The 25,541-nt window shown below is 37.1% G+C and overlaps 2 protein-coding genes across 4 annotated transcripts in view; one reads left to right on the top strand and one right to left on the bottom strand.

The window, feature by feature from the left end:
• The first annotated feature begins 234 nt into the window (after positions 1-234).
• On the top strand, positions 235-10,904 carry LOC306845382 (mesoderm induction early response protein 1-like). 2 transcript variants are annotated; one of them, XM_079378152.1, is made up of 13 exons: positions 235-327; positions 787-814; positions 1,020-1,171; positions 1,303-1,437; positions 1,525-1,663; positions 3,178-3,233; positions 3,330-3,402; positions 3,508-3,659; positions 3,770-3,851; positions 8,277-8,371; positions 8,602-8,648; positions 8,779-8,900; positions 9,553-10,904. In XM_079378152.1, the coding sequence occupies exons 1-13, from the start codon at positions 319-321 to the stop codon at positions 9,819-9,821; spliced, it is 1,359 nt and encodes a 452-aa protein (XP_079234278.1). In that variant the 5' UTR covers positions 235-318; the 3' UTR covers positions 9,822-10,904. The 2 variants fall into 2 exon arrangements, with proteins under 2 accessions (XP_079234278.1, XP_079234277.1); XM_079378151.1 differs by having other exon boundaries at positions 8,521-8,648.
• A 6,394-nt stretch (positions 10,905-17,298) lies between these two features.
• Positions 17,299-25,541, bottom strand: part of LOC306845472 (low-density lipoprotein receptor-related protein 8-like) — a 164,776-nt gene continuing 156,533 nt past the window's right edge. The window contains exons 18-19 of one of the 2 annotated variants that reach the window (XM_079378311.1): positions 20,490-20,677; positions 17,299-18,670 (exon numbers count right to left, since the gene is read on the bottom strand). In XM_079378311.1, the coding sequence (XP_079234437.1) occupies positions 18,632-18,670; positions 20,490-20,677 (227 nt within the window). In that variant the 3' untranslated portion in view covers positions 17,299-18,631. Of the gene's footprint in view, positions 18,671-19,717; positions 20,678-25,541 lie in introns of those variants that run through there. The other variant, XM_079378310.1, reaches the window with a different exon arrangement.

The raw sequence follows: 25,541 nt of genomic DNA, 5'->3' as shown, positions 1-25,541 counted from the left end.
CCAAATGACAAGGGTTTACAAAAACAGAACTCCGTTTTGGTCAATTTTCAGAAATCATGTTTTTCATTGTACATTCTCAATCAAACTGCAGTTGGGTTATTTTGATTTAGTAAAAGCTAACTAACTAATACAATAAAAGACATGATAACATCATAAAACATGATTTTTGAAATCAGAAAAAAACCCGGAGTTATCTGTTTTTGCAAATATTCCAGTTGTGCTCGTCACCTTTGCGCTTTTATTTTGTAGTATTCACCACAGTAGTAGCTCTACTCACTTTAACACATTAGCGCTGGCTTCACAGAAGCTACAACAACTATGGCGGAGGTAAGAGAAACATTACAAAATGCAGCAAATAGCGCACTTCAGCGGTCAGTGCAACCTTTTAATAAATTTATCCCCATTTTTAATTTTAAATATTTCAACGTTGATCTACTTCTTAACATTCAGCCCTGAATAATTAGCAAACAGGTTAGGGCGCCCAATTTGAATGTGTTAGCAGCTAGCAGCTAACTTGTTGCCTGAGCGCCAAACTCACATCCAGTTTATTCCTCAGTGTTTATATTAAGAAACAACAGTGCCCAATAAATTATAACCCGGTGCACTGTTATTTCGAGCCTCATTCATTAACATGAGCTTATACGTGGTTTATCAGCTTTGCCTCTGACTGTAAATGATAATTCATAATCAGATTTAGGTCATACATCTTTTCTCTTATGGTTTTTGTTCTTAAAGTTTGATTTATAATTTTATTTTTGGGATAAAAATGTCTTATTTTCTTTCCAGCCCTCATTAAGTGGTTCAGGCTCTGAAGGTAAATATTTCAGTTTTTTTATTTTCCTAGCAATAACAAAATTAAAGTTGGCTCCATCAAAGCCCACTTTTATATTAATGTGTTCTAGTATATAATTTGTGTACATTTAATATAGTGTGTGTGTGTGTGGATACTGATAGCGTGTATCTTTCTGTACATTAGATAATTATATCAATAAATAACAAAAAGTATGTCTGTTAAATAGGAGCACATCCAGTGGTCCAGAATGTGGATAGAGACTTCGATCCTTCAGCAGACATGCTCGTACATGACTTTGATGATGAGCGGACATTGGAAGAAGAGGAAAAGCTGGAGGTAGAGACCAACTTCAGTGCCGAAATTGATGACCTCACTCGAGTATGGACCATTTTTTTTGTTTGTTTGTTTTTTTCTTTAATAATTTAATACATTTGTGATGATATTATGAGGCTTATTAAACAACCTTCATAGGTCTTGCTTCATCATTGTACTACTGTCTGGTTTGGTAGGAGGGTGAGATGCCCATTGAGGAGCTTCTGAAATTGTATGGCTACAGCACTGGTGGGTCTCCAGAGGAAGAGGATGGAGATGTTCAAGAGGAGGATTCTTCAGAGAATAATTGCAGCAGCCATAGTAAACTCAAAGTAAAGATCTACATGAAAACAATGAATCTATATGTTGCTGTGTGCATAAACATAGTAAATCCATCCAATCATTGTTGTGGCTTTCAGGAGGATGAGAGGCAGGAGGATGATCAAGAGAATCAAGAGGATGAGGATGTGCAGTCGTCTGGTGAGGAGCCTCGGCCTTGCAGTGTTTCTCACAGCACAGCTCAACTCCTCTACCCTCGGCCATCCAATTACTTGGAAGGTATGATTATAAAAATACTACACTACATGTTTCACATTTATAAAAGCTTGTTTCCTCCATGTTTCTTTTCTTTTTCTTTTTTTGATGGTGAAAGCAAAAAAACCCCCAAAATATATAAAAAAAAAAAAAATCTAAATTCAGATGAAGTCAATTGCGATATGTAAATTAAAAAGTTTATATCTCACAATTGTCAGAATTTTGAGAAAAAGTATGAATTGTGAAATATAAACCCATAATTGAGTTGAACTGACTCATAATTGAGTTATTTAAATATATATTTATTTATTTATTTATTTGATTGAATGAACAAAAAATATTGTTTTATCCCATACACACCAAGCCTACATTTATTTGATCCAAAATACACCAAAAGCAGTAATATTGTTAAATATTTGTACTATTTAAAATAACTTTCTACTTGAATATATTTTAAAATATAATTTATTCCTGTGATCAAAGCTGAATTTTCAGCATCATTACTCCAGTCTTCAGATCCTTCAGAAATCATTCTAATATTCTGATTTTTATTATTATCAGTATTTAACAGAGTACTTTATTTTTTTATTTTTTCAAGATTCTTTGATAAATAGAAAGATCCAAAGATCAGCATTTATCTGAAATAAAAAGCTTTTGTAACATTCTACACTATACCATTCAGAAGCTTGGAGTCAGTATGTGTGTGTATATATATATATATATATATATATATATATGCGTGTTTGTTTTTTGGGGGAAAAAAATATATAAATACTTTTAATTAGCAAGGATGCTTTAAATTGATCAGAAGTGATAAAGACATTTATAATGTTACAAATATTTCTATTTCAGATAAATGCTGTTCTTCTGAACATTCTGTTCATCAAAGAAACCTGAAAATATTCCACTCAGCTGTTTTCAACATAATAATAATGTTTTTTGAGCATCAAATCAGAATATTAGAATGATTTCTGAAGGATGATGTGACTGGAGTAAAGATGAAAAAATTCAGCTTTGAAATCACAGGAATAAATTACATTTTAAAATATACTCGCATAGAAAAGTTATTTTAAAAATTTTTTTTTGAGTGTGAAGATTTTAGTTTTGCTTTACTTTTGATCAAATAAATGCAGGCTTGGTGAAGAGGAGTTTTTTTTTTAAATGTTAGTTCAAAAACTTTTGACTGGTAGTGTATACACACTCCATTCAAAGGTTTATGAACAGTGAAAGTGACAGTAAAGACTTTGAAAACGTTTGAATTTTCATATAACAAAAAATCCTGAAAAAATGCATCACTGTTTCCGCAAAAATAGTAAGCAGCAACAACTGTTTCACAACATTCAAAATAATAAGAATGTTTCTTTATATCTACCAAATCAGCATAACACACTATATTATTTAAAATGTAACAAATGTGCACTTGCACAGAGGTTTTTCATTTATTGTACCATCTAGTAGATGCCTGGTAGGACCAGCAGATGGTGATATAGATTCAGAGTCTAACAAGATGGGGGTCCATGTGACTTTTTGTTTTAAAGGGGATGAGGAAGAATCTGAGGATGATGATTATATTCCATCTGAGGACTGGAAGAAGGTAGATTTTAGATTTTTTTTGTTTTTTACATTTTTCTCAAATTTTTTTTTTTTTTTTTGATTTCAGACATGAATTTTTTTCTTCTGTCATTCATAGGAAATCATGGTTGGTTCAATGTATCAAGCAGAGACTCCTGTTGGCCTTTGCAAGTATAAGGATAATGAAAAAGGTGACACATCTGAATGATATGATTATTTAGATGTGATGTGAATATATTTAATATGTTATACATACACATTTTTGTTCTTCATCTGCTTGTCTCCTATAAATGTAGTTTATGAGAATGAAGATCAGCTTTTGTGGAATCCAGAGTTAATTCCAGAAGAAAAGGTTGTAGAGTTTTTAGCCGAGGCCTCTAAAGGCAGTGGAGAAGAGACTGGTGTCCATGCAATTCCTGAAGGATCTCACATCAAAGACAATGAACAGGCAGGTCACCATCCAATGGCATATTTACTTAAATCATATTGATGATTCCTTTTGACATCATGTTGTAATGTAGATGTAATGTAAATCTAGTTCCTTTGCTTACATTTCAGGCTCTTTATGAATTGTTTAAATGCAATTTTAATTCAGAAGAAGCTTTAAGAAGATTGAAATTTAATGTGAAGCCTGCCAAAGGTGAGTGTTTGTGTGTGTGTGTAAAAAATGATGTTAGTTTAATATTACAGGGTCTCTGCAGGTCTTACAAAGTCTAAATTTGGCCATCAACAAATTGAAAATGACTTAAATAAGAGCAGAAGTCTTAAATTATAAAGTCTTGGTATTAAATGCCAATGCCATTTCGCAATGCATCTACCTCATTATTTTTGTTCTTGAGATGCACATTTAAAGTCTTGAAAAATGAAACAAAAATAAGTGAGTTTATGCTTAAAACGAGAACAAATCTGTCGGTTTGGTATGAAAACTTGTTTTCTCTTTGAACTAAGTTCAGAGTCTATTGGCAAATATTTGTTCTTATTTTAATAATTATAATAATAATATATAATAACTGTCATTTTGCTTCTTGAGTAAATGTATCTTGATTTAAGAATCTTCACACATTTGCTCTGGAAAACAAGACAAAAATGAAGAACATGCAGTGTAATCAGAATGTACAGTAAAAGTTATTTCCATATTCTACTGGCTGGGAGCAGAGGTATTCAAGCCTTAAGCTGTTTTTGTAAAATTAGTTAAAGTAATGGAGATTTAATTGAAAGTTGCATTTTCAAACCTTGAAGTGTTGCTAATACAACTCACTGTGTGTTCTCTAGTACAGTGGTTCCCAAGCTGTCCCCTGCCCTGCACATTTTGTATGTCTCCTTTATCTAACACACCTGATTCAACTCATCAGCTCGTTAGTAGAGACTGCAAGAACTAAGGCTGTTTCTCAATACCAAGTTCGCAGAGTCTGGACTTCCGTCCTTTCGAACTCAGAAGAACGAACTCTCGAGGACAGGAGGACGAACTGAATTCTGGGTTATGGCCCGTATCAAGTCCGCACAAGTCACCTCTCGATGCATCCTCGGTAAAAGGGGCGGGTCAAGAACACAAACGAAACGGCCTAAATTGAGTGTGTCTGATTATGGAGACATACAAAATGTGCAGGGCAGGGGGTCCTCCAGGACAGGTTTGGGAAGCACTGCTCTAGTACATATTGATGTATTGTGTTCCCTTGAATTTATGCCTTCATTTTTTGATCACTTTAGTTTGGGGACCAATTCTCACTATTAACTTAAGATACTAATTTGCTGCTTACTAATAGTTAGTTAGGTAGTTAAGTTTAGATGTGGGGTAGGATTAAGGGATCTAAAATATGGTCATGGAGAATAAGGCATTATTATGTGCTTTATGAGTAGGGTACAATGGGGCTAAAGGCCCCCCTTAAGAAAAAATGTGCTATTATCTGCGCATAAAATGTATAATTGCAGAAAAAATATATACGTTGTATTGAACATTAATGGAGCAACAGATTTTGTGTGAAAATAAATAATTCAAGTTGTTTATTTTGTTTAAATATCTTATAAATGTATGAGGTGGCAAGAGGGGCCTTTTACCCCACACACAGGGCAAAAGGCCCACCAGCATGGGGTAAAAGGCACACGGTATTGATACAAATACTTCAGCTAAAATAATGTTTTTTTTTTTTTAAATAATGTTTGTTAATACTTGTTCAAAACAATCACTTTAGCATAGTTTGTACTATTTTCTGCTTGTTTTGTAAAATAAAATAATACACTTTTGTTCAATAAATATACTGTCATTAAAATGTTAATATAAAAAATATATTTTAAAATACAGAAACAAAATAATGTTAAGTAAAGATTCTGAAAGTATTGAAAGAGACAATAATAATTGAATATATTTACAGTAGTAACACCAAATTATATTTTATTATATAATATGATTAATATCATGTTTTTAAATGTTTTCATTCTAAACATGGTGATTATCTCTAATATGGACACCCAACATAATATGATATTTACCATCTGAATCTAACCATGTCATGTCAACAAATGGAAAAGTCAGCCATCTATTAATTACAATGTTAATCACGGCGCCTTTAGCCCAACAGCAGGGGTGCTTTTTACCCCAAATACCATACTTTCACACATTCTTTTGTTGTTTAAAAACTGTTGCTTTATCTTAAAACTGAAAAAAAAATTTGTCTCAAAATATATGCATTCATTTTAGCGATTCTCATGTGCTACTTAAATCTATAATATTAAAAAAAAACATCAAATATTAGATCAAGTAAGCACAGAATCAACTTTGCGCTGCTGCGCGCGATCGCATCAAAGATCAGACCGATATACATATATCGATATATCTTGAATAGCAGATGTTTTGGAAAGTGCTACAACACGTTTTTGTGCCATCTAGTGGTTTAGATGAAAATAATATCAAAGGCGCCTTTTACCCCGAGGCGTTTAGTCCCGTTGTACCCTACTAATAAACAGCCAATATGCTAGTGTAAGATCCTTTCTGTATTAATCCCCTGGTTTTTATGTAAATGAAATGCACTTTAGATTGCAAAATGAAATGTTTATGTTGAAATAAAACAAACAATATATTGACTTGTAAAGTCAATTTTGATAATGTACTGTGTATTCATTGCAATGCCCATGTGCCACAATAATGTTCCTGAATTATACGGTCGTGGCCAAAAATATCGGCACCCTTGGTAAATATGATCAAAGAAGGCTGTGAAAATTAATCTGCATTGTTAATCCTTTCGATCTTTTTATTTAAAAAAAAAATCACAAAAATCCAACCTTTCATTGGATAATAAGAATTTAAAATGGGGGGAAATATTATGAAAAATGTTTTTCTCTAATACACATTGGCCACAATGAATGGCACCCTTTTATTCAATACTTTTTGAAACCTCCATTTGCCAGTTCAACAGCTCTAAATCTTCTCCTATAATGCCTGATGAGGTTAGAGAACACCTGACAAGAGATCAGAGACCATTCCTTCATCCAGAATCTCTCCAGATCCTTCAGATTCACAGCTCCATGATGGTGCTTCTTCTCTTCAGTTCACCCCACTCATTTTCTACAGGGTTCAGGTCAGAGGACTGGAATGGCCAGCAGAAGCTTGGTTTTGTGCTCAGTGACCCATTTTTGTGTTGTTTTTGAGGTTTGTGTTTGAATTATTGTACAGTTGGAAGATCCAAACATGGCCCATTATTATTTGAGTCAGTCACTTGATTTTTTTAAATCTGTTGGTGTTTGATAGAATCCATGATGCCATGTGTCTAAACAAGATGTCCAGGACCTCCAGCAGAAATATAGGCCCACAACATCAACAATACAGCAATAGATTTCATTGTACACACAGGGTACTTTTTATCCCTGTGTTCACCAAACCCATCTTGAGTGTTTGCTGCTAAAAAGCTAATTTTTTTTTAGTTTCATCTGACCACAGAAGCCAGTTCCAGTTGTGTCTAATAACCGAATATGCTGGAGTTTGGTTTTGGATGAGCTAGGAGAATTTTTCTTGAAACCCTCCCAAACAACACGTGATGTAGGTGCTGTTTGTCTTTTTTTTAAGGGTTTTCTGACCCCTAGACTCAACTATTTTCTGCAATTCTCCAGATGTGGTCCTTGGAGAGTCTTTAACCACTAAAACTCTCCTTTTCACCATGCATTAGGACGATATAGACACATGTCCTCTTCCAGGCAGTTTCGTAACATTTTCTGTTGATTGGAAATTCTTAATCATTGCCCTGATGGTGGAAATGGGAATTATCACAGCTCTAGCTCTTTTCTTAAAGCCACTTCACTAATCTGTGAAGCTCAATTATCTTTTGCTGCACATCAGAAATATGTTCTTTGGTTTTTCTCATTGTGATGGATGATCAAGGGAATTTGGGCTTTGTTTCCCCTCCCTATTTATATTTCTGTGAAACAGGAAGCCATGGCTGGATAATTTCATGTTCATAATCACCCTGGAGTGTTCAAAATTGTGAATATGAATGAGAATATATTTCAGAAATATTTTACTCATAAGAATTTCTAGGGGTGCCAATAATTGTGTCCAACTTGTATTTGAGAAAAACGGTTATTTCATAATGATATTTCCCCCCATTTTAAATTCTTATTATCCAATGAAAGGTTACATTTTTGTGTTTTTTTTTAAATAAAAGATGAAAAGGATTAATATTGCAGATTAATTTTCACAGCCTTGTTTGATCATATTTACCAAGGGTGCCGATATTTTTGGGCATGACTGTATTTACTTGGGGGGCTTTTTGCAACTAATATTGGTATGATTAATTTGACTAATTAACCAACATATAAAATCAGATTAAAAATAATTGAATCTATTTACAGCTTTACTAAAATATAGTGTGGCTTCTGCATGAAGTTTATAATGGCAGCATGTGCATCTCAAAACTCTTGACTTCTATGAAGTAATGTTTTTTCTATGTTATTTTGGGAAGTATGAAAAGCTCCAAGCTCAAGCACAAGCATCCAAGCCTGTGATAAAGCAGCTCTCAGCACGTCAGTCAACATTCTCTCAATGTGTCACCTAAACTTAAATCTCTCTCTCCCTCAGAGGAAATGTCTGTTTGGATGGAAGAGGAGTGTCGAGGTTTTGAGCAAGGACTCAACACTTACGGAAAAGATTTCAGCTCAATACAAGCAAATAAGGTTAGTGCTTAGTCACATTTCTCATTCCAAAACCTATTTATTTTATAAATTTTTTAATGTTCAAATACTGAATAATTTAGAGTAATCAGTTGGTGAACTTGGCTGTTTTTTTTCACAGAGGTAATTGTTACTTAATTAAACTTTTCCAGGTGAGAACTAGATCTGTAGGGGAATGTGTGGCCTTTTATTACATGTGGAAGAAATCTGAGCGTTATGATTTCTTTGCACAGCAAACCAAGCTTGGAAAAAGAAAATACAGTCTTCGTCCTGGAGTTTTGTAAGTCAGTCGTCAATACTGTGTGGCACATTAAAGGTCACAAGTCTAAGTCCTCTAATTAAACTCTGCGTATATAGAATCAGATGCAGTGTAAGGTCATATCCTGTCTGGTGTTTGTTTGGCATTACAGAGATTATATGGAGTGTATTTTGGAGAGCTCTGAGTCCAGTGGATCTTCGTCTTCACTTCCCACATCTTCAAACAACAGCAAACACCCATCTGAGCCAGAGAGTGACACAAATGCCCAGAACGGTCAGCCTCATCAGATTCACACACTTATTTTATTTATTTTTTACTGTAAAATTACGATGATGTTTTAGTGCCACGTAAAAAAAAAAAAAAATCTATGATGAGAATAAAGGGCAAATATTACAATAATGAAGTTGTAATTGCAAGAGAAAAGTCTAAATGTTTTGAGAGTAAAATCGAAATTACGAGAATCGATTATTAGCAATTATGAGGTTAAAGTTATATTTTAGCTATGTTAATGGCCTGAATTGGGAGCACCAAGAGAAATTCTCCGCTTTCAAATTCTGTCAGTTTTATGGCGAAATACAATGTCTTACAAAAATGTTTTTCACGCTCTTTAATAACTAATTTCCCTTCTTTAAAAATAAAGAATATAAAGGAAATAAAAAGACAGTTCATTTCATTTACAGTATAATATATACCACCTGTGTTCATAATTGTTATAAAACATTACAACTATACATACTGTGAAGAATTTTGTAACAATTCGTCTGATAATGTGAAGACCGTGTTAAGATTAAAGTTTTTTTTTAATTTTCTTCATTAAGTGACAATTTGTGGAGTTAATCCACAAACAATTTTTCATTATATTCAATGCATTACATGTCTTTAGGAAGTTTAAATATTAAAGGACGGTATTCTTCTGATTTCACAGGTGTAGGAAGCCATTCCTCCATGCCCCTTCTCTGTGTCACAGATGAGACATCTCAGACAAGCGGCTCCGCCACGTGTCCAGATATTTCCTCAGCAAGCACACCACCCTGCTCTAACCCTGACACCAGCAGCCCGAGCACACAAGTCATGGAAATCACAGTCAAACAGGAGGAAGAAGAACACTGTGAAAGACCTCTCAAAATGCTTCGGACTGACACAGAGCCCTGCAGTGAGGTGTCTGTCCCCCACAACAAAACAGAAACCGTCTGACCCACCAGCAGAAACCCAGAACTCCTGACCTCAGATGAGGGGTTGATACAGGCCGTTTTTAAGCATGAAGGTAGCTGAGATGTGTGTGTGAATTTCAGGGATGCAAATGAAGCACATTTCTGTCCTCTCACATTACTGCCGATGAGCTCAGTTCATATCTCAAACACTCATGATAGACTGTCATATCAGACAGTCAACTCTGTAGCACTATTTATTAATATAGGTTAAGATGATCAACGTAATTGTTTGCTCTAGGTTGTTTGACAGAAACATCTGACAGACTGTATTTTATTGTGAAACTTCTGTCGCTTGGTGTGCGTAACATTGCTTCAGCTGTAAATGCACACAGTGGAAAAGCCCTCCTGATTTTATATGAAGTGTAATACTGTAAATATTCGAAATCTGAAATTATAAAAAAAAAAAAAATACACTTGTATTTGGAACATTTTGAATATTTCAGGCAGTTGTAAAAATGTCTTTCTAAAGTTGCAACATTCCATCCTTTTCATTTCTGAATTTCCTATTTGACCAAAGTGAATGGTTGTTATTGGTCTTTTAACACAAAGCATTTTTAGAAGATATTTCCTCTTTATATGAAATATTGTCTTATTTTTGTATTTGATAGCTATTTATTTTTTTTAATCAGATATTGGTGACGCATGAGGCCAGTATACAGAGTATATTTGTATAGGCTGGAGCGAGTGGTCTTGAATTAAAAGGCAGAGCAGAAATGAATGGTGCTATTTATTCATTTTCTCACTGTGAGAATGTCAACCCATCCTTAAGATAACATTTTTTTTTAACGTTTTCTAGGACCTCTGTTATTCCTATCAGAAAGGGTAGAGTAAAATGGAATCTACAATTTCTGTAAATTGGTTGTCATTCATGTCTGCATAGCTCAGGAAAAGAAGTACAGAAACATTATAGGGTGTCAAATAGTTGTCAAACTACTCATTCATTAAACTCAGACTATTTACCCAAATCCATGTTGTCTCTTGCGATTACTGAAGTGAATCAGATTGTCACCTCATTACCACATTTTAGTGGAGTGGCTTATATGCCGAATAAAGATATTAAGCAGTTCTTAATTCAGAGAATCTTTTCTTGTTTGTTTTTCCATCCTCGTGTCTTTCATAAGGTCTGACTAGGTTTACACCAAGCAAATTGACCTTTTAAAAGTTAATAAATTGGTGATATGGTCCAAGAGTTTTGTCTATTCATATGCCTGTACAGCAGGTGTCAGTGTTGCTCTTAATATACCTGGAAACAAAATACAAACATTAATTGCTTTTGTTTAATTCGAAGCACATTATTTAACAAGAGTAGCATGGGGTTAAACAACCCAAGGGCCAACTGGGCACCTATGGGACCACATAAAAATCTTATTACCAGCCCAAGACAGTGAATATGGAGAAAAAAAAAGATTTTTTTTTTTTTTTTTTTTTTTTTTTAAATCTCTTAACATATAGAAAGCGGAACATCAGTGCGCTGAAGTGTATGACCTGAACACTGCTGAAATGTTCCTGGAATATTAAACGCAGAGTTTAACGTTTGGCTTCACACAAGCATTGCAGCTTTACTCTACAAACGTGTCTGGTTGTCGTTCTCTGGGGAACACTTGTTGGAGATCTCTCAGCTGCTGGCTCCATTCACAGTGGACGAGTGCAATTCACAATAAAACAGAGAATAGCACAGGAGACGACACAGATGTGAAGCACAAATGAACAATCATAGAAGAAATGACAAAGGAGCATTTCGAGCCTATGAGGCGGTGAGAGAGGAAAAATACACTAAATATTGGAATGGTATGGCTAAAGTATATACTGACTTTTATTACATTAATGAGATGTGATTTAAAATGCAAAATCACATATAAAGGGTTTAATAAAGTCTATCAAATCAAAATCAAATAAAGGGGGTAGATTCAAATTCTATCATTTACTCTTGTTGAAGTACAAAACAATGAGAGTTATTAATAATGTACTGGTACAGCCATGAGAAGACAGGAGCTTTTTGATAATATTTATTATATTTAGTTATTTCAGGTCTTGTCTTGTGAAGATACTTTTCATTATCTGTGAGACTTAGTGATATTAATTCTATTACATCAATCAAATCAAAGAATAGTGGATAAATCGTGACGGGGCAGTCGTGGCCTAATGGGTAGAGAGTCGGACTTTTAACCTGCAGGTTCAAGTCTCAAGAAAAAGTGCACAACCAAAAAAAAAAAAAGCAAAGCGTGGAGAGTTGGGCATTTCATGCACTCTGCATTTGCGGTATTAATTGCATAACGGAGGGGAAGGGGCTATAAGACTCTCATGTACATTAGTTGAGTACATAGTGTATAGTGCGCCATGTGGGACGAAATTTAAAGTTGCTATGAAATGGAAAGAAGCAATAGATTTTTACTTGCATATTGAGATGTCGATCCAAGTGTAACATCTTATAAAACTAAAGAAAGACAGACTTGTTTTTATTGGTTGTTGGTAGGATTTTGAGTTGTGAGTGTGGCACTCAAAAATGGAGGCAGACTGTGAGCTTGTAGGGATGGGGTTTAAACTGACTAAATGATTAGAGAAATCTTGCATACATCAAGAATACTTTTTTTTTTATTTTTTTATTTTTTTTATATATATATGTGCAGAACACGTTTAGAAAATTAACATTTTGGGATTTGGAACAAATTTAGTCAGATTCGAAAAACTTGAAAGCTCCTGTTCAAGTTCATAGTAACTGCATAGTAGCATTTCTTCTAACAGGTTTGGAATGAAATTGGGGCTAAATAAAATTTTGGATGCACTGTCCCTTTAACAAAAAAGCAGGAAGGAGGGAAACAGATACAGCAGCATATTGGGTTTTAATCCCAAATGCTACTTTTCATTTCCCAATCCTAATCAGTATTACCCTCATGCTTTCCATGCCTTTTTTCCAGCTCCTTGTTTATTTGTGAACAACACACTCCCTGGAACAAGAGCAAATTTTTTAGCAGTAATTAAGTCTTAATAGCTTTTAGCGAATGCTCTGTCCCCCTTTCACCTAGACAGATGACACAGACACACCCAGCTCCCTTTGCCACAGAGGGACCAGCTGCATAATAATTGGATGTTCGCACAGTAAGAGGGAGTGCTAAATGTCATCTGCGGTTCTAAAATAAAGCTGAAAAAAGAGGAAGAGGAAATAACTGTACTTGTGAAAAAATCCTTTTTATTTCTTGAGGGACAGCAGCGATTAGGGATTGGGGAAAAATCTTTCATAGATTCTCTTTGAGAACTGTTTTCAGAGACTGCTACAATGGGCAAAGTAACTGAACCAACAAAGAGAATGATAAATAGGGTTGTCTATGTAGAGACGAACCAGGGTGCCCTCACAACTGTTGGTCCTCTACTGCAGGCCAAATCCGCTTGAGGAGGGCTTAATTTCATTACGCAAACCATTGTCAGCTACCATTAAAGACTGCTTAAAAAGCAGCATTCTTCAATATCATCAGCTCATAAAGAGTTATAGAGTGAATAGTGTCCACTTTTTCAGCAGCTTTGGTTCGAAGTATATTTCCCACTCATTTTTAAACCAAATCAAGCAGCTATGAGGTGAATCACAACATTATAATCTTTGATTTGAATCGCCCTTCCCTGCATACCAGCTCATGAATCTTGTCAGTATGCCGACATTGCTGTTACACCAAATACACAAAATAATGATCTTTAAAAGATCAGGAAGCAAAGTGGGATTAGAAAAGGTCCTCAAACCGGGATTCAAACTTGGGATGCCCATAGTGTAATAGAGCTATATGTCGGTTCACTTGCCCACAAGGATATTGACTTGAATGGATATTTGACCAACAAAAATAAATGAATTTATTACCCTTGTGTCATTCCAAATCTGAATTTCTTCAAAATGTCTTTTGTGCTTTGCAGAGGAAATAGTCATACGGGTTTGGAACCACATAAGGGTGAGTAAATGGTTACAGAATCTAGATTTTCGGGTGAACACCATGGCAACTTTGTAAAAATCACATTCATCAAATCTGCCCATTGTCAGGGACAGCCGCTGGGAGTTCAAACAGTTTCCCCATTTTATTTAGGTCTCCCTGGAGGCTAATACTCACCGCAGACATTAGCAAAATCACAGTGTGACACCTGGTGGGGGAGATCCTCTTTCCATTACCAGGCACAGAGCCACCGTCTCCTCTGGGGAGCCAGGCATAACCACAATGTCGGCATACTGACAAGAATCATGAGCTGGTATGCAGTGGAACAACAGAACCACAAACAACTTTTCATTTAACCAATGCAAATGGTTAAGGAGGAGACAAAGAGCGACAAAAGAGCTATTTTTAACAATTTAATATATCAATATATAGATATTTATCAACAACTTGAATTTCATAGAAACGTGAGTGAGACCATTTTGGCATACAGTACAGATATTCCATGTAAGTACAGTTTTGCTAACGTTAAAACCCCTCCCTATTCCCACCTCTGACCCACTGACAGACACCAGAAAAGCAAAAAAAAAAAAACAACATTATTGGAAAATATACATGAACACATACAAGGCACCAATAAATTAAACTGTAACCCTCTCTTTCAACACTGAGTGTAACCTATTAAATAGAATTACAATTTAATTTATCTATTAAATAAATGTACAGACCCAAATTAAACACTATTTCTGCTATGTTTACGGTTAAAAAGCAAAAATTAAATTAAGACCAGGAGGAAGAAGAAAAAAAAAAATTGAAAACACTTTGGCAGATTATTAATTTTAGTTACAATCAAGTAGTAAAGAAATCCAGTGCTCTTGAGTACAAACAAATCCATGTATGGTCTACACTCTTTTTCGTCCAGGAGACTAATATACACATCTTCTTTATACAAGAAATGTTTAAAACCTTATCAAAAGTTTTGTTGTATGAAAACATATTTACAAATCATGATTCAGACTCATTGGACTGCAACGGTCACCCTTCCCCCCATCCTATGTAATCATTTACACAGTGCAGAAGGCTTCTTGAAAAAGTTTGTGCAACAAACAGCATACAAAATGTCTCCAAACAGCTATGGAATAACCGGGACGCACATTTCCTCAAATGACAGGAATGACAGGCCCTCCTTCCTCCCCCTCTCCTGAAATTAACACCTACAAACCATACAAAAAATGAACAGATCTTCAAGTAATATACATCATGTCAACATGATCTCATAGGGGGAAAGCAAAATTTTTTTTTCCACAGGTCACAAAGAGTACAGATGGGAATGTTATCGTTATATGTTATGGGTGTGGAGAACAAGACTCATCCGTTTAGAGTCAGTGGTTCAGCTCTACAAGTCCACCAAACTAAGGAGCACTGTTCCAGGAGAGGTTCCAGCTTATCGTCCAGTGTATCGTCCATTTTAAAAGAATGGTAGCCCTTTCGAAAGCAATGTCCTACTTGTTGGGCTGATGGGGATGACAGGTAGACAGTGATGAGGAGGAGTTACGGACATCACAAATGTTAGTCACAGTGGAGTGGGGTGAAGGAGCAGCGTAGCGAGTCCCTGCAGTGCTATAGGAAGGCAGGACTCGCCGGTACATATGCATAGAGTAAGAATGATGGACAACGGTCACAAAGTACTGTGTGGTATCTACTGTACAGAGAGGCAGAAAATTCAAGGTCTAAAAGCCTGTTCTAGAACCTTCTGTGAGCAGACCGCACGTGTTTATTGAATGTGTGTCCCACTCATACTAAATTATAATACGCTAAGAGATCTGTTTGTAGAAACCTTGACAGCTAAAGAGCTCAATGTTACAAAGTTTCCCTGATAACAACGATGAGCTTGGGGTCAAGAAAAAAATGCGCATGATGCCCCTTCTGATTAACAAAAAACCTGATTAAACCAGCCTAAGCTTATTTGCTGGTCTTAATTGGTCTTCCGATCTGGCCATGCTGGTTTTTAGTTGGTTTACCTAACCTAACCCTAACCAGCTGATAAGTGCCCAAAATACATCTAAAACCAGTTTAGGCTGGTCTTGGTTGGTCTCCCAGCCTAAGAAATTAACAAGTGCCCAAAACCAATCTAAAACCAGTTAAGACCTTTTCCTGGTCTTAGTTGGTTTCCTAGTCTGGTGTCCAGGTGGTTCAAGTTGGCCAACAAGCTTCTCGTACAGTCTAAACAAGCCAATAAGTGTCCAAAATACATTTTTAAACCAGTTTAGGCTGTTTTTTACTGGTCTTTGTTAGTCTCCAAGCCTAAGTGCCCAAAACCAATCTAAAACCGGTTTAGGCTGTTTTTTTTCCTGGTCTTAGTTGGTCTCCTAGTCTGGTGTCCAGGTGGTTTAGTTGGTTGACAAGCTTGTCTTTCAGTCTAAACCAAATGATAAGTGCCCAAAACCCATCTAAAACCAGCAAACTAGATAAGGTTGGTTTAAGCATTTTTTCCCCCCGGCACCCATTGATAATGATCAAAAAATATTTTATTACAGTTCTGAAAAAGCACATGAAGCAGTTTGTTTACCCTGTATTGCTAGTTTGAGATTTTCAAATCAAAAACTAAAGTTTCACATGTTCAGAACTGATATATTATTAAAGTATTTGAAGCATCTAAAATGTTACCGCTTCCGTTTTTAAAAAAATCTAGAAAATCGATTTATCCATTATACTTTCTTGAAGATTCAAACTACTATAATATCGATGACAAAAGGCTAGTTATCGCTAAACCATGTCTTCATCTCAAACTCATCTGATCAGAAAATTAACTACAAGCTGCAGCTTCTATAATCCTCACAGACAAAAGCCTGAGCATCGAAACCCACACTGTCTCTCTTCCTAATGGCAAACAAACAGTGACTTAAAGGAGGATTCTTTGAAATGTGGAGGGATGTTTTACAAGAGCCGCACATAAGATGCCTCATCACAGCAGAGAAGAGCAAAGGTGGCAGGAATAAAGAACCACTCCAAATGCGAGACCACCCACATGCAGGCCAGAACCAAACATACGTATCTCAGGGACTTTTTGTAGTCTCCAACAAAGGGCAACTCACATGACTAGTTTTTCAAAACCATCTGATCAACACACCCCAGTACACAGACACATACTGGCACATGCCTAGTTTTAATCAATGCTGGAAAACCTTAATCCAGCCTTAGGTGTTGTTTTTGCTGGTTTAGATGAGGCTTAGATGGCCTTGATGGTCTCTAAGATCTGTAAATCAGTGGTTCTCGACCAGGGCAAATGGAAAACTATCAGGGGTCCCCCAATAGGTCTTAAATTACATATTTTTTTAGTTTATGTATTTCAGTCTAGATTAGAAATCCTTCAATTATTGTCTTGGACAAAGGATTATCCAAAAAAATTGATAATCACTGTTTTAAATATATCAAACCCCTTTAAACAATCAATTCAGACTAGTCTAACTAAAACCAGCAAAAATATAAATAAAAAATTTTTATCAGCAGGCATATCCAGGTAGATCAAATTCAGTTTTTTTTTCTTTTTCTACATCCGTTCAATCAGTCAGTGTCTCTCTGACAGTGATACAGAAATAACCAAGCACTCATTCATCACATGGAGAGATTTCCTGTGCCGCGCGAGGAGCAAAGCTTTGATCTACGACTCTAATCCATCACATCATTAAGCCACCCAATATGGCAGGCGGTGTCTTGTTGTCAGCATGCTAAATGCTAAAGAGTTTTACCCAAGGCATGACGAATGTAGGGGCGGAAAAGACACATTTGTGTTTGTGCGAGAGTGTGTGTGTGAGTGTGTTTTTGCCTGTCTGAGAGGGAGCGATCTAGACTGTAGATATGAAAAAACAGCATTTTAGCCATTATCAAACCCTGGCTACCGTATCTATTAGTGTGTTTGTGATAACAAACCACACAGATTGTAGCGATAACTGATAATATTTTAGAAAAACTGATGTCCTGAGCTAAAGTTTTAGGGTTATAAATGTGCCTGGGCAGGAAGAATTTAGTTGGTCCTAGAAACTTGAGAAAAATGGAAGCCCCAGTGCTGGTGAAGTAGATAAAAATGGAAAAACATATTGCCTCTCAAAGTTGGGAGGTGAAACCCTTCATCTCCAGTTAGTGGCTGCAGATCTTTTACAAGGGTCAAATCTGACTGGAGTGACTATGGAAGACATGAAAGTATACTAGTCTTGGCATTGGAAGAATGGACAGAAAAGTACAGATTCTGATTTATTTACGAGGTAAATCTTATTATTTGTGGTATATTATTTGTTTGTGAGATTAGATGAATGCATAACAGCCACATGTTGGAATTTGCGTTTAGTATGTCTGCAAATATGAATTTTCCACATCCCATCTCCATCCTATTTCATATTTTCCTTCTATGTATCTTGCATGCTGACAGGATGGATTGTTCTCAGTTCTCTCCCAACAAGTTTTGCCAAACGAAATGGCCATAGTGCAGCTCAAACCAGCTCAAAAACTATTTCTAACTAAAAAACTACAGTACGAGTGCAGCAGGAGAGCCACTGAGTGTTAGCGACTACAAACGTGATGAGCTATGAAGTTAGTTATCATTAAACACTACCTACTACTACAGACACAGAGCAGGAATGATGCTAGTAGTTAATTTAAGAACTAATGATTATTGCCCGACTGAGGTTTATGGGCTGAAAAAGACACTACGAGAAGACAAACCAAGTTTGTAGCTCTCGGCTGTGGAGAGCAAGTGCTCGTGTCCTTTTGGCTCTGTGCACCTTGCTGCGTTGTCTCGTGCGACCTCCTCGATGGAAGGAGAGATGGAGGACTAAAGGATTCATGGATTCAGGGATGGAGAAGGAGAGAGCTAGTGCAAGAATTGCCCTCAGGGGAATTCGTCATCGTCCGGACTGAGCGCCACGCGCTGCGGAGAGCAGATAAAAAACAGTTACACGTGTTGAGAGAAAAGAAAGAAGGTGAGAAATAAACACATTGGAAAGAATAAGAAGGCCCATGGAGAAGGAGACGGATACAGAAACATCTGATATGCAGATCCTCCACACACACAGTGAAGGGCGCGACGTGTGGGGCGCTTGAGAGAATCCTGTTATGCCACTGGGGTGGGGCGCCCCGCCCCGTTTCTGCCGCGTGACTGATGTCTTTATCTCTGCTTGTGCTTGACATGCCGACTGTAGCACAGGAAGTTCAAATTGCACTGTTATAATCCCTCCATCTGACTAACAGCTCTCAACAGCACCATGTTAACTATTTCAGCCCAGGCCGACAGTTATGCAAATATATGAATCAATCATTACATCATCCAAATAAATTACCAGCAAAACACCTACATAAATAAATAAGAATATATTAAAAGATTGTCCAGTCATTTAAGGTGCTCGTTGCTCATCCCTAAAGCAGTTATACTGAATTCATAAAAAAACAACAATGGGATAATGGGAGAGCACAATTTCAAAGCTTTCAAACATGGAAAGCATTTAAAGCTTTACACACACACAACACGAGAAACCAAGACTGTGGCTGCATCCAAAATCGCATAATATCCTTGTACATAGTAGGAGAAAACTGTATATGAAAAGAGTAGTATGTGTGAATTCATAGTAGTCATAAAACAATAGGCGAAAAGTTCCTGGGTAACCTACTATTTCTGCCTCGAATGAGCGCTTTACTATCCCATTATGCCAAGGTAAAGAGATGATAGGTCACATGACAATAGCACCTTTCACACATTCAGACTTTAAATTACCGTTAAGAGATCATGTGTGAACAGGACCTTTTCAAAATTCCGGTAAATTCATTCCGGCAGTTTACCGGTATGAGATGTTGTAACTTTACCAGTAAATTACCGGTAATCTCCTCTGTGTGAAGGCAGAACGAGATTACCGGTATTAGCATGTACAATCTCAGAACTCACTGACACAAGACGTCTACTCTGGGCCAATCCAGAGCCATTGAAATTCAAAATTTGCTGAGGATGTTTTTATTCTGCGCTGTTCAATTTGAAGTCGACTAATACGATGTCTCTGGGCCAAAAGCAGCTGCATGAATGTAAACGTTTGACACAAAAATGAAGACATCAACAAAAACACTGACCACGTATACCCCTCCATGTTTACAAACACAACACTAAGAGGTGCAACCATTAAGAGGTCATTTCTGATTCAGAATTTACTGGTATTTTGAAACTAATGTGTGAACGGTGCTTTACCGGTAAAAACAGCACATATTTGTATTTACCAGTGTAAGTCATTGTGGTAATTTTACGGCAATTTACTGGTATTACTGTGTGATAGGGGATAATGACAACACGTTGTAGATCTGGATTAAATTCATATTACACACATTCATACTATATACTACAATATTAGCAATTCCTTATTCAAAAGAAGTACCTACTCAGAGAGTATGCGATTTTGGACTCTATGGGAAACACATACAGACTAATGAAACCTAACATGGTAATCCATACACTAATTAAACATACATTTGAATGAAAATGTGTGGTGAATTATGAATATAAATGTGTTTGGGAAGAGGCAGCATAATGCCCTCTCTTATGGAACACTGTCGTAGCCCACATTTTAATCACTATCCGACTGCCTTCCTCCCTTTGTTCACTTTGCGCTGGACAGCATAGGTGCCCCTGAGTACCAGTGAGCTGCCGGGTCTGGGATACCGCCCCCCAGTGGCAGTGCTAGGTATGGCTGTCTGGCACTGCCACTCACTGCAGGGTAGACGTGGCCGATCTGCTCGCTGCGGCCGATGTGGATTTCGTCGTCGTCGTCCTCTGTGGTCTTGCGGTAAACAGGGTTGTCGAAGTTCATGCTCTTGGTGTTCCGTCTCCTCCAGTTGCGCCACACCAGGTAGCCTCCGGTACACAGCAGGCCGATGACCACTGTGGCAAGGATAGGAACTGCATGCGTTTAACACACAGTCAACACATACGGCGGGGGCGTTAACACAGCCAGGGGACACAGAGCGGCGCATAATGACAAACACACACACATATACATATACATATATATATATACAGTGCCCTCCATAAGTATTGGAACAGTAAAGACAAAATTGCTCTGTTGGCTGTGGAGCCAAGACATTTGCAAATATGATTAAAAGATGAATATGAGACAAAACTACAGAATGTCACATTTTATTATTAGCCGTTTCTACACATACATGTTTTACCAAATAAAAAGAACAGTACTTTTAGAGTTCATCCCACTCATTGATGTGAGCATAAATATTGGGACAGTTGAAAATAAGGCAGATATAAAAGATTAAAAGTTATTATCTAGTTGCAGATCTCTTGAGCACAATCACAGCACTGAGTCTGTGACCCATAGACATCACCAGACTCTTGGTCTATCCTTTGAAATACTCTCCCCAGCCTTTAATGCAGCCAGTTCCAATTGTTGCTTCTTTTGGGGAGTTTCTGCCTTTACTCTCCTCTTCAGCTGGTGAAATTCATGTTCAATCGGATTTAAAACTGGAGATTGACTTGGCCAATCTAAGACTTTCCATTTCTTTGCCCTTATAAATTCCTTGACTGAACTGGCAGGGTGTTTTGTGTCATTGTCCTGATGCAATATGAAGCACTTCCCAATGAATCTGGTGGCATTTTCTTGAATATTGGTAGGCAAGACGGTTTTGTACCCTTCCAAATTCATTCTGCTACTGTCATTATACATTAAATCATCAGTAAAGTTGAGAGGGCCTGTTTTAGAGACAGCCATGCATGCCCATGCCATGACACCACCTCCACCATGCTTTACAGATGAGGCTGTATGCTTGGAATCATTTGCAGTTTGCTTTTTTCTCCACATTTTTGCTTTCCCATCACTCAGATAAAGGTAAATCGTTGTCTCATCGGTCCATAAACACAGTTCCAAAACTCTTCTGGCTCACCTGTGTGCTTTTTTTCAAACTCCAATCTTGCCTTGGGAGGGACTAAATACACTTATGGGCAGGTCAAATAAAAAAGATAATAGTTCGGTCAGAAATGGTCAAACTTTTATTAATGATTTGAATAACTTTTATTGTAGATTCGATACAGTGGAAGGTAAGACACAATGTCATGAGATAAGTAAAAATCTTAGTGTAGAGGAATCTATAGTTATTAAGCAGACAGATGTTATTGCAAGTCTTAGAAAACTAAAGTCGAATAAGACTACTGGTCTTAAGAAGACGGTCTTAAAGCCTGTCTTAATTCAATGAAGACACATCTTTTAAAAAGGCTAGTGGATCTTAATATTAATCAAGGGCTCGTCCTTTGGATTAGAAATTTTCTATCTTGTTGTCCACAAAGAGTCTGTGTTAGAGGGGTGATGTCTGATGTGCTCACTGTGAGCAATGGTTGCCCACAAGATTGTGTTCTTTCCCCTGTGTTGTTTTCTATTTTTACTAATGAATTTACAATTAATGAGGAAAATTTTAGACTATTTAAATACGCTGATGATATGACCCTGGTTGGCCTGTTGGACAAAACGAACCATACATATGATCTGGCCTACCTGACCCACATTAAGACTCTTGAAACTTGGTGTTGCTCTAGCCAATTAGAAATTAATGTTGCCAAGACTAAATAATTAATTATATGTACAAAACGAGATGTGACGTGTGCCGATTTCACTTGAGAGCCAACAAGTTGAAATTGTGGAACATTTGAAGTATCTTGGATCAATTTTGGATTCTCAGTTGACTTTTGCTGATAATTCAGAGTACATTTTTAAAAGATGCTCTCAGCGACTCTTTCTTCTCAGACAGCTTAGTGGTCTTGGTGTTAGTAAGCACATCTTGGAACTTGTGTATAAATCCATTGTTGAAAGTGTTTTAACCTTTCATCTTTCTGTCTGGTACGAGCATATAAATTGCAGACTCAAGAATAAACTTTCCAGAATTGTATCCTCGGCAAATAAAATAATTGGCAGGCCTCAGAATCAATTAACACAACTTTATGTAGAAAGGACAAAGAAGAAGGTGAGAGTTATTCTTGCAGATGGCTCTCATTCTCTTTTCAGCCAGCTTGAGCTCTTGAAGTCATGCAGACGTTATAGAGTTCCTCTAGCAAATGAAAATGCATTTAAGAGGTCTTTTATCCCCAAAGCAATTAGAATCCTTAATTCAGCAACTTTGTATCTAAGCAGTGTACGTGACTACTTATTGTGATTTTATTTTACTCTGTATGCTGTTATCTTGTGTTGATGAGCAAAAGACAATTTTCCACTTAGGTGGACAGTGGGCCAGTGGCGCAATGGATAATGCATCTATGAATCAGAAGATTCTAGGTTTGACTCCTGGCTTGCTCGCTTTGCAGTTTTGTCCTCATTAGTATAGTGGACAGTATCTCCGCCTGTCACGCGGAAGACCAGGGTTCGATTCCCCAACGGGGAGTGCTAGTTCTTTTAGGGGGAAGTCGTGGCCTAATGGTTAGAGAGTCGGACTCGTAATCCAAAGGTTGCGGGTTCGAGTCTCGGGCCAGCAGGGATTGTAGGTGGGGAGTGAATGCCCAGCGCTCTCTCCACCCTCAATACCACGACTGAGGTGCCCTGGAGCAAGGCACCGAACCCCCAACTGCTCCCCGGGCGCTGCAGCATAAATGGCTGCCCACGGCTCCGGGTGTGTGTTCACAGTGTGTGTGTTCACTGCTGTGTGTGTGCACGTTGGATGGGTTGAATGCAGAGCACGAATTCCGAGTATGGGTCACCATACTTGGCAGTATGTCACTTCACAATAAAGTTATAATACTACTACTACTTTCTAATTTTAGTGCTGGTCAGAGGTTTGCATCTTGCTGTGTAGCATCTGTTATTCTGTGTCAGAGTCTCCTGAGGACAGTAGATTGTCAGAGCATCACCCCAGCTTTCTGGAAGTTGTTGGTGATTTTACAGACACGTCTTTTAGGGTTCATTTTCACAGCTTTTATGATTTGTCTGTCATCAGCTACTGTTGTTTTCTCAGCCGATCAGGTAGTTGTTGGTTGCTGGTGTCGCTGGTGGTTTCCAAACTCTTGATTTCTCCATGCCCTTTGTTTTTGCTATAGCTCTAATTGACTTATTTTCTTTTAGATTCCAAATTGCTTGCTTTTCTCTCAAAGTCAGCTCCCTCATCTTCATCCTGGTTTGTGTGTCATCATCGAATGCAAGATTCAGAATATAGAAGTAATGGATATAACTGATACGACACATTCCCTGCTTTTAAAATTTGAAGAATTAATGCAACAGGACACAGCTGATCACTTAGAAAGACCTGTGAGGCAACTCTTCCAATACTTATGCTCACATCAGATAGGGGAATGAAACTCTAAAAGTGCTGATCTTCTTAGCTGGTAAAACATCTCTGTGTTGAATCACCCAATAATAAAATGTGACATTGTGTAGTTTTGTCTCATATTCATCTTTTAATCATATTTGTAAATGTCTTGACTCCACAGCCAACAGAGCAATTTTGACTTTACTGTTCCAATACTTTTGGAGGGCACTGTACAAGCTCACACACTCAAACCTTAAGGTGCATCATGGCAGACTTGGGCTATATGGTTTCATTGAAATGTGTGCCACAATTAAAAATTTGAAAAGTTATGGGAATTTTTTTTATTTTTGATGGTAACAAAATTAATTTTAGTGCTGTGAGGTTGTGTAACTGATGAAATGTGCATACTGTTTCAAATAAAATAAAAAACTGAAAGCAATAAACAGTGTATAATGCATAGTAAGCAGCACGTAATGGCTGCCCACTGCTCCGGGTGTATGTTCACTACTGTGTGTACACTTGGATGGGTTAAATGCAGAGAACAAATTCCGATTATGGGTCACCATACTTGGCCACACACCACTTCCCCTTTCCTTTCTATAAATGCATTCTAAACTGCTTTTATGCTTGGGGTTAGTAAGATTTAAATAAATACTTTTATTTAGTCAAAATGCATTAACTAATGAAAGGTTATGGTATAATAACAAAAGCCTTCTATTTCAAATAAATGCTGTTCTTTTAAACTTTTTATGTATCAAAGTAAACAAATCTGAAAAAAATGTATCATGGTTTCCACAAAAACATTAAAATCAGCATATTAAAATTATTTCTAAAGGATCATGAAGACTGGAGTAATGGCTGCTGAAAATTTAGCTTTGCCGAAATAGGAATAAATTACTTTTTTAAATATATTAAAATAGGAAACACTTATTTTAAATAGCAATAATATTTCACAATATTACTGTTTTTACTGTATATTTGATCAAACAAATGCAGCCTTGGTGACCATAAGAGACTTCTTTCAAAAACATTCAAAAATCTTACCAGCCCCAATCTTTTGAATGGTGGTGTACATAATTTAAGAAGAGTCTGATCATATCACTACTAGCATATATGAATATTTTAAAACTAGGGCTGCCAAAAACACACCTTTCCCATTCACTCTCTCACACACCCAGACACAGACACGTAGTGGCTTAGTGGAATATGTGAAGGGGGTGCTCACATGCTGCTCAGTGAGAAAGCAGGGGTCTAAGGGGACCAGGAGAAATCGAATTGGACTGTGTGTATGCTCACACACGCCTACATGTGAATGGTTAGGGGGAGCACATTGCTATTCAGGGTGAATTGATAACCATGTGTGGCTTTCCTGCAGCGGCTGGCTAACCCATTCCCTAATTTAAAAGATCAGCCGTGGCTGCTCTGGTCCCCTGGATCTTCTTCCTAATTGCTCTTTTGTCTGGGGGGGCCGCAGAGACCTCCTCATGATGTGTTTTCCTCCATCACTCAGGTTCTATTGTCTCGCTATA

This window comes from Barbus barbus (assembly GCF_936440315.1).
Source record: "Barbus barbus genome assembly, chromosome: 25".
NCBI classification, from domain to species: Eukaryota; Metazoa; Chordata; class Actinopteri; order Cypriniformes; family Cyprinidae; genus Barbus; species Barbus barbus.
This window is presented reverse-complemented; position numbering and strand designations above follow the sequence as displayed.

Bases quoted from the DNA above. Each gene is read 5' to 3' on its own strand.
- LOC306845382 (XM_079378151.1), top strand. The intron at 1,438-1,524 runs GTAAAGATCTAC...TGTGGCTTTCAG, and splicing joins GCAGCCATAGTAAACTCAAA to GAGGATGAGAGGCAGGAGGA. The intron at 3,234-3,329 runs GTAGATTTTAGA...TGTCATTCATAG, and splicing joins CATCTGAGGACTGGAAGAAG to GAAATCATGGTTGGTTCAAT.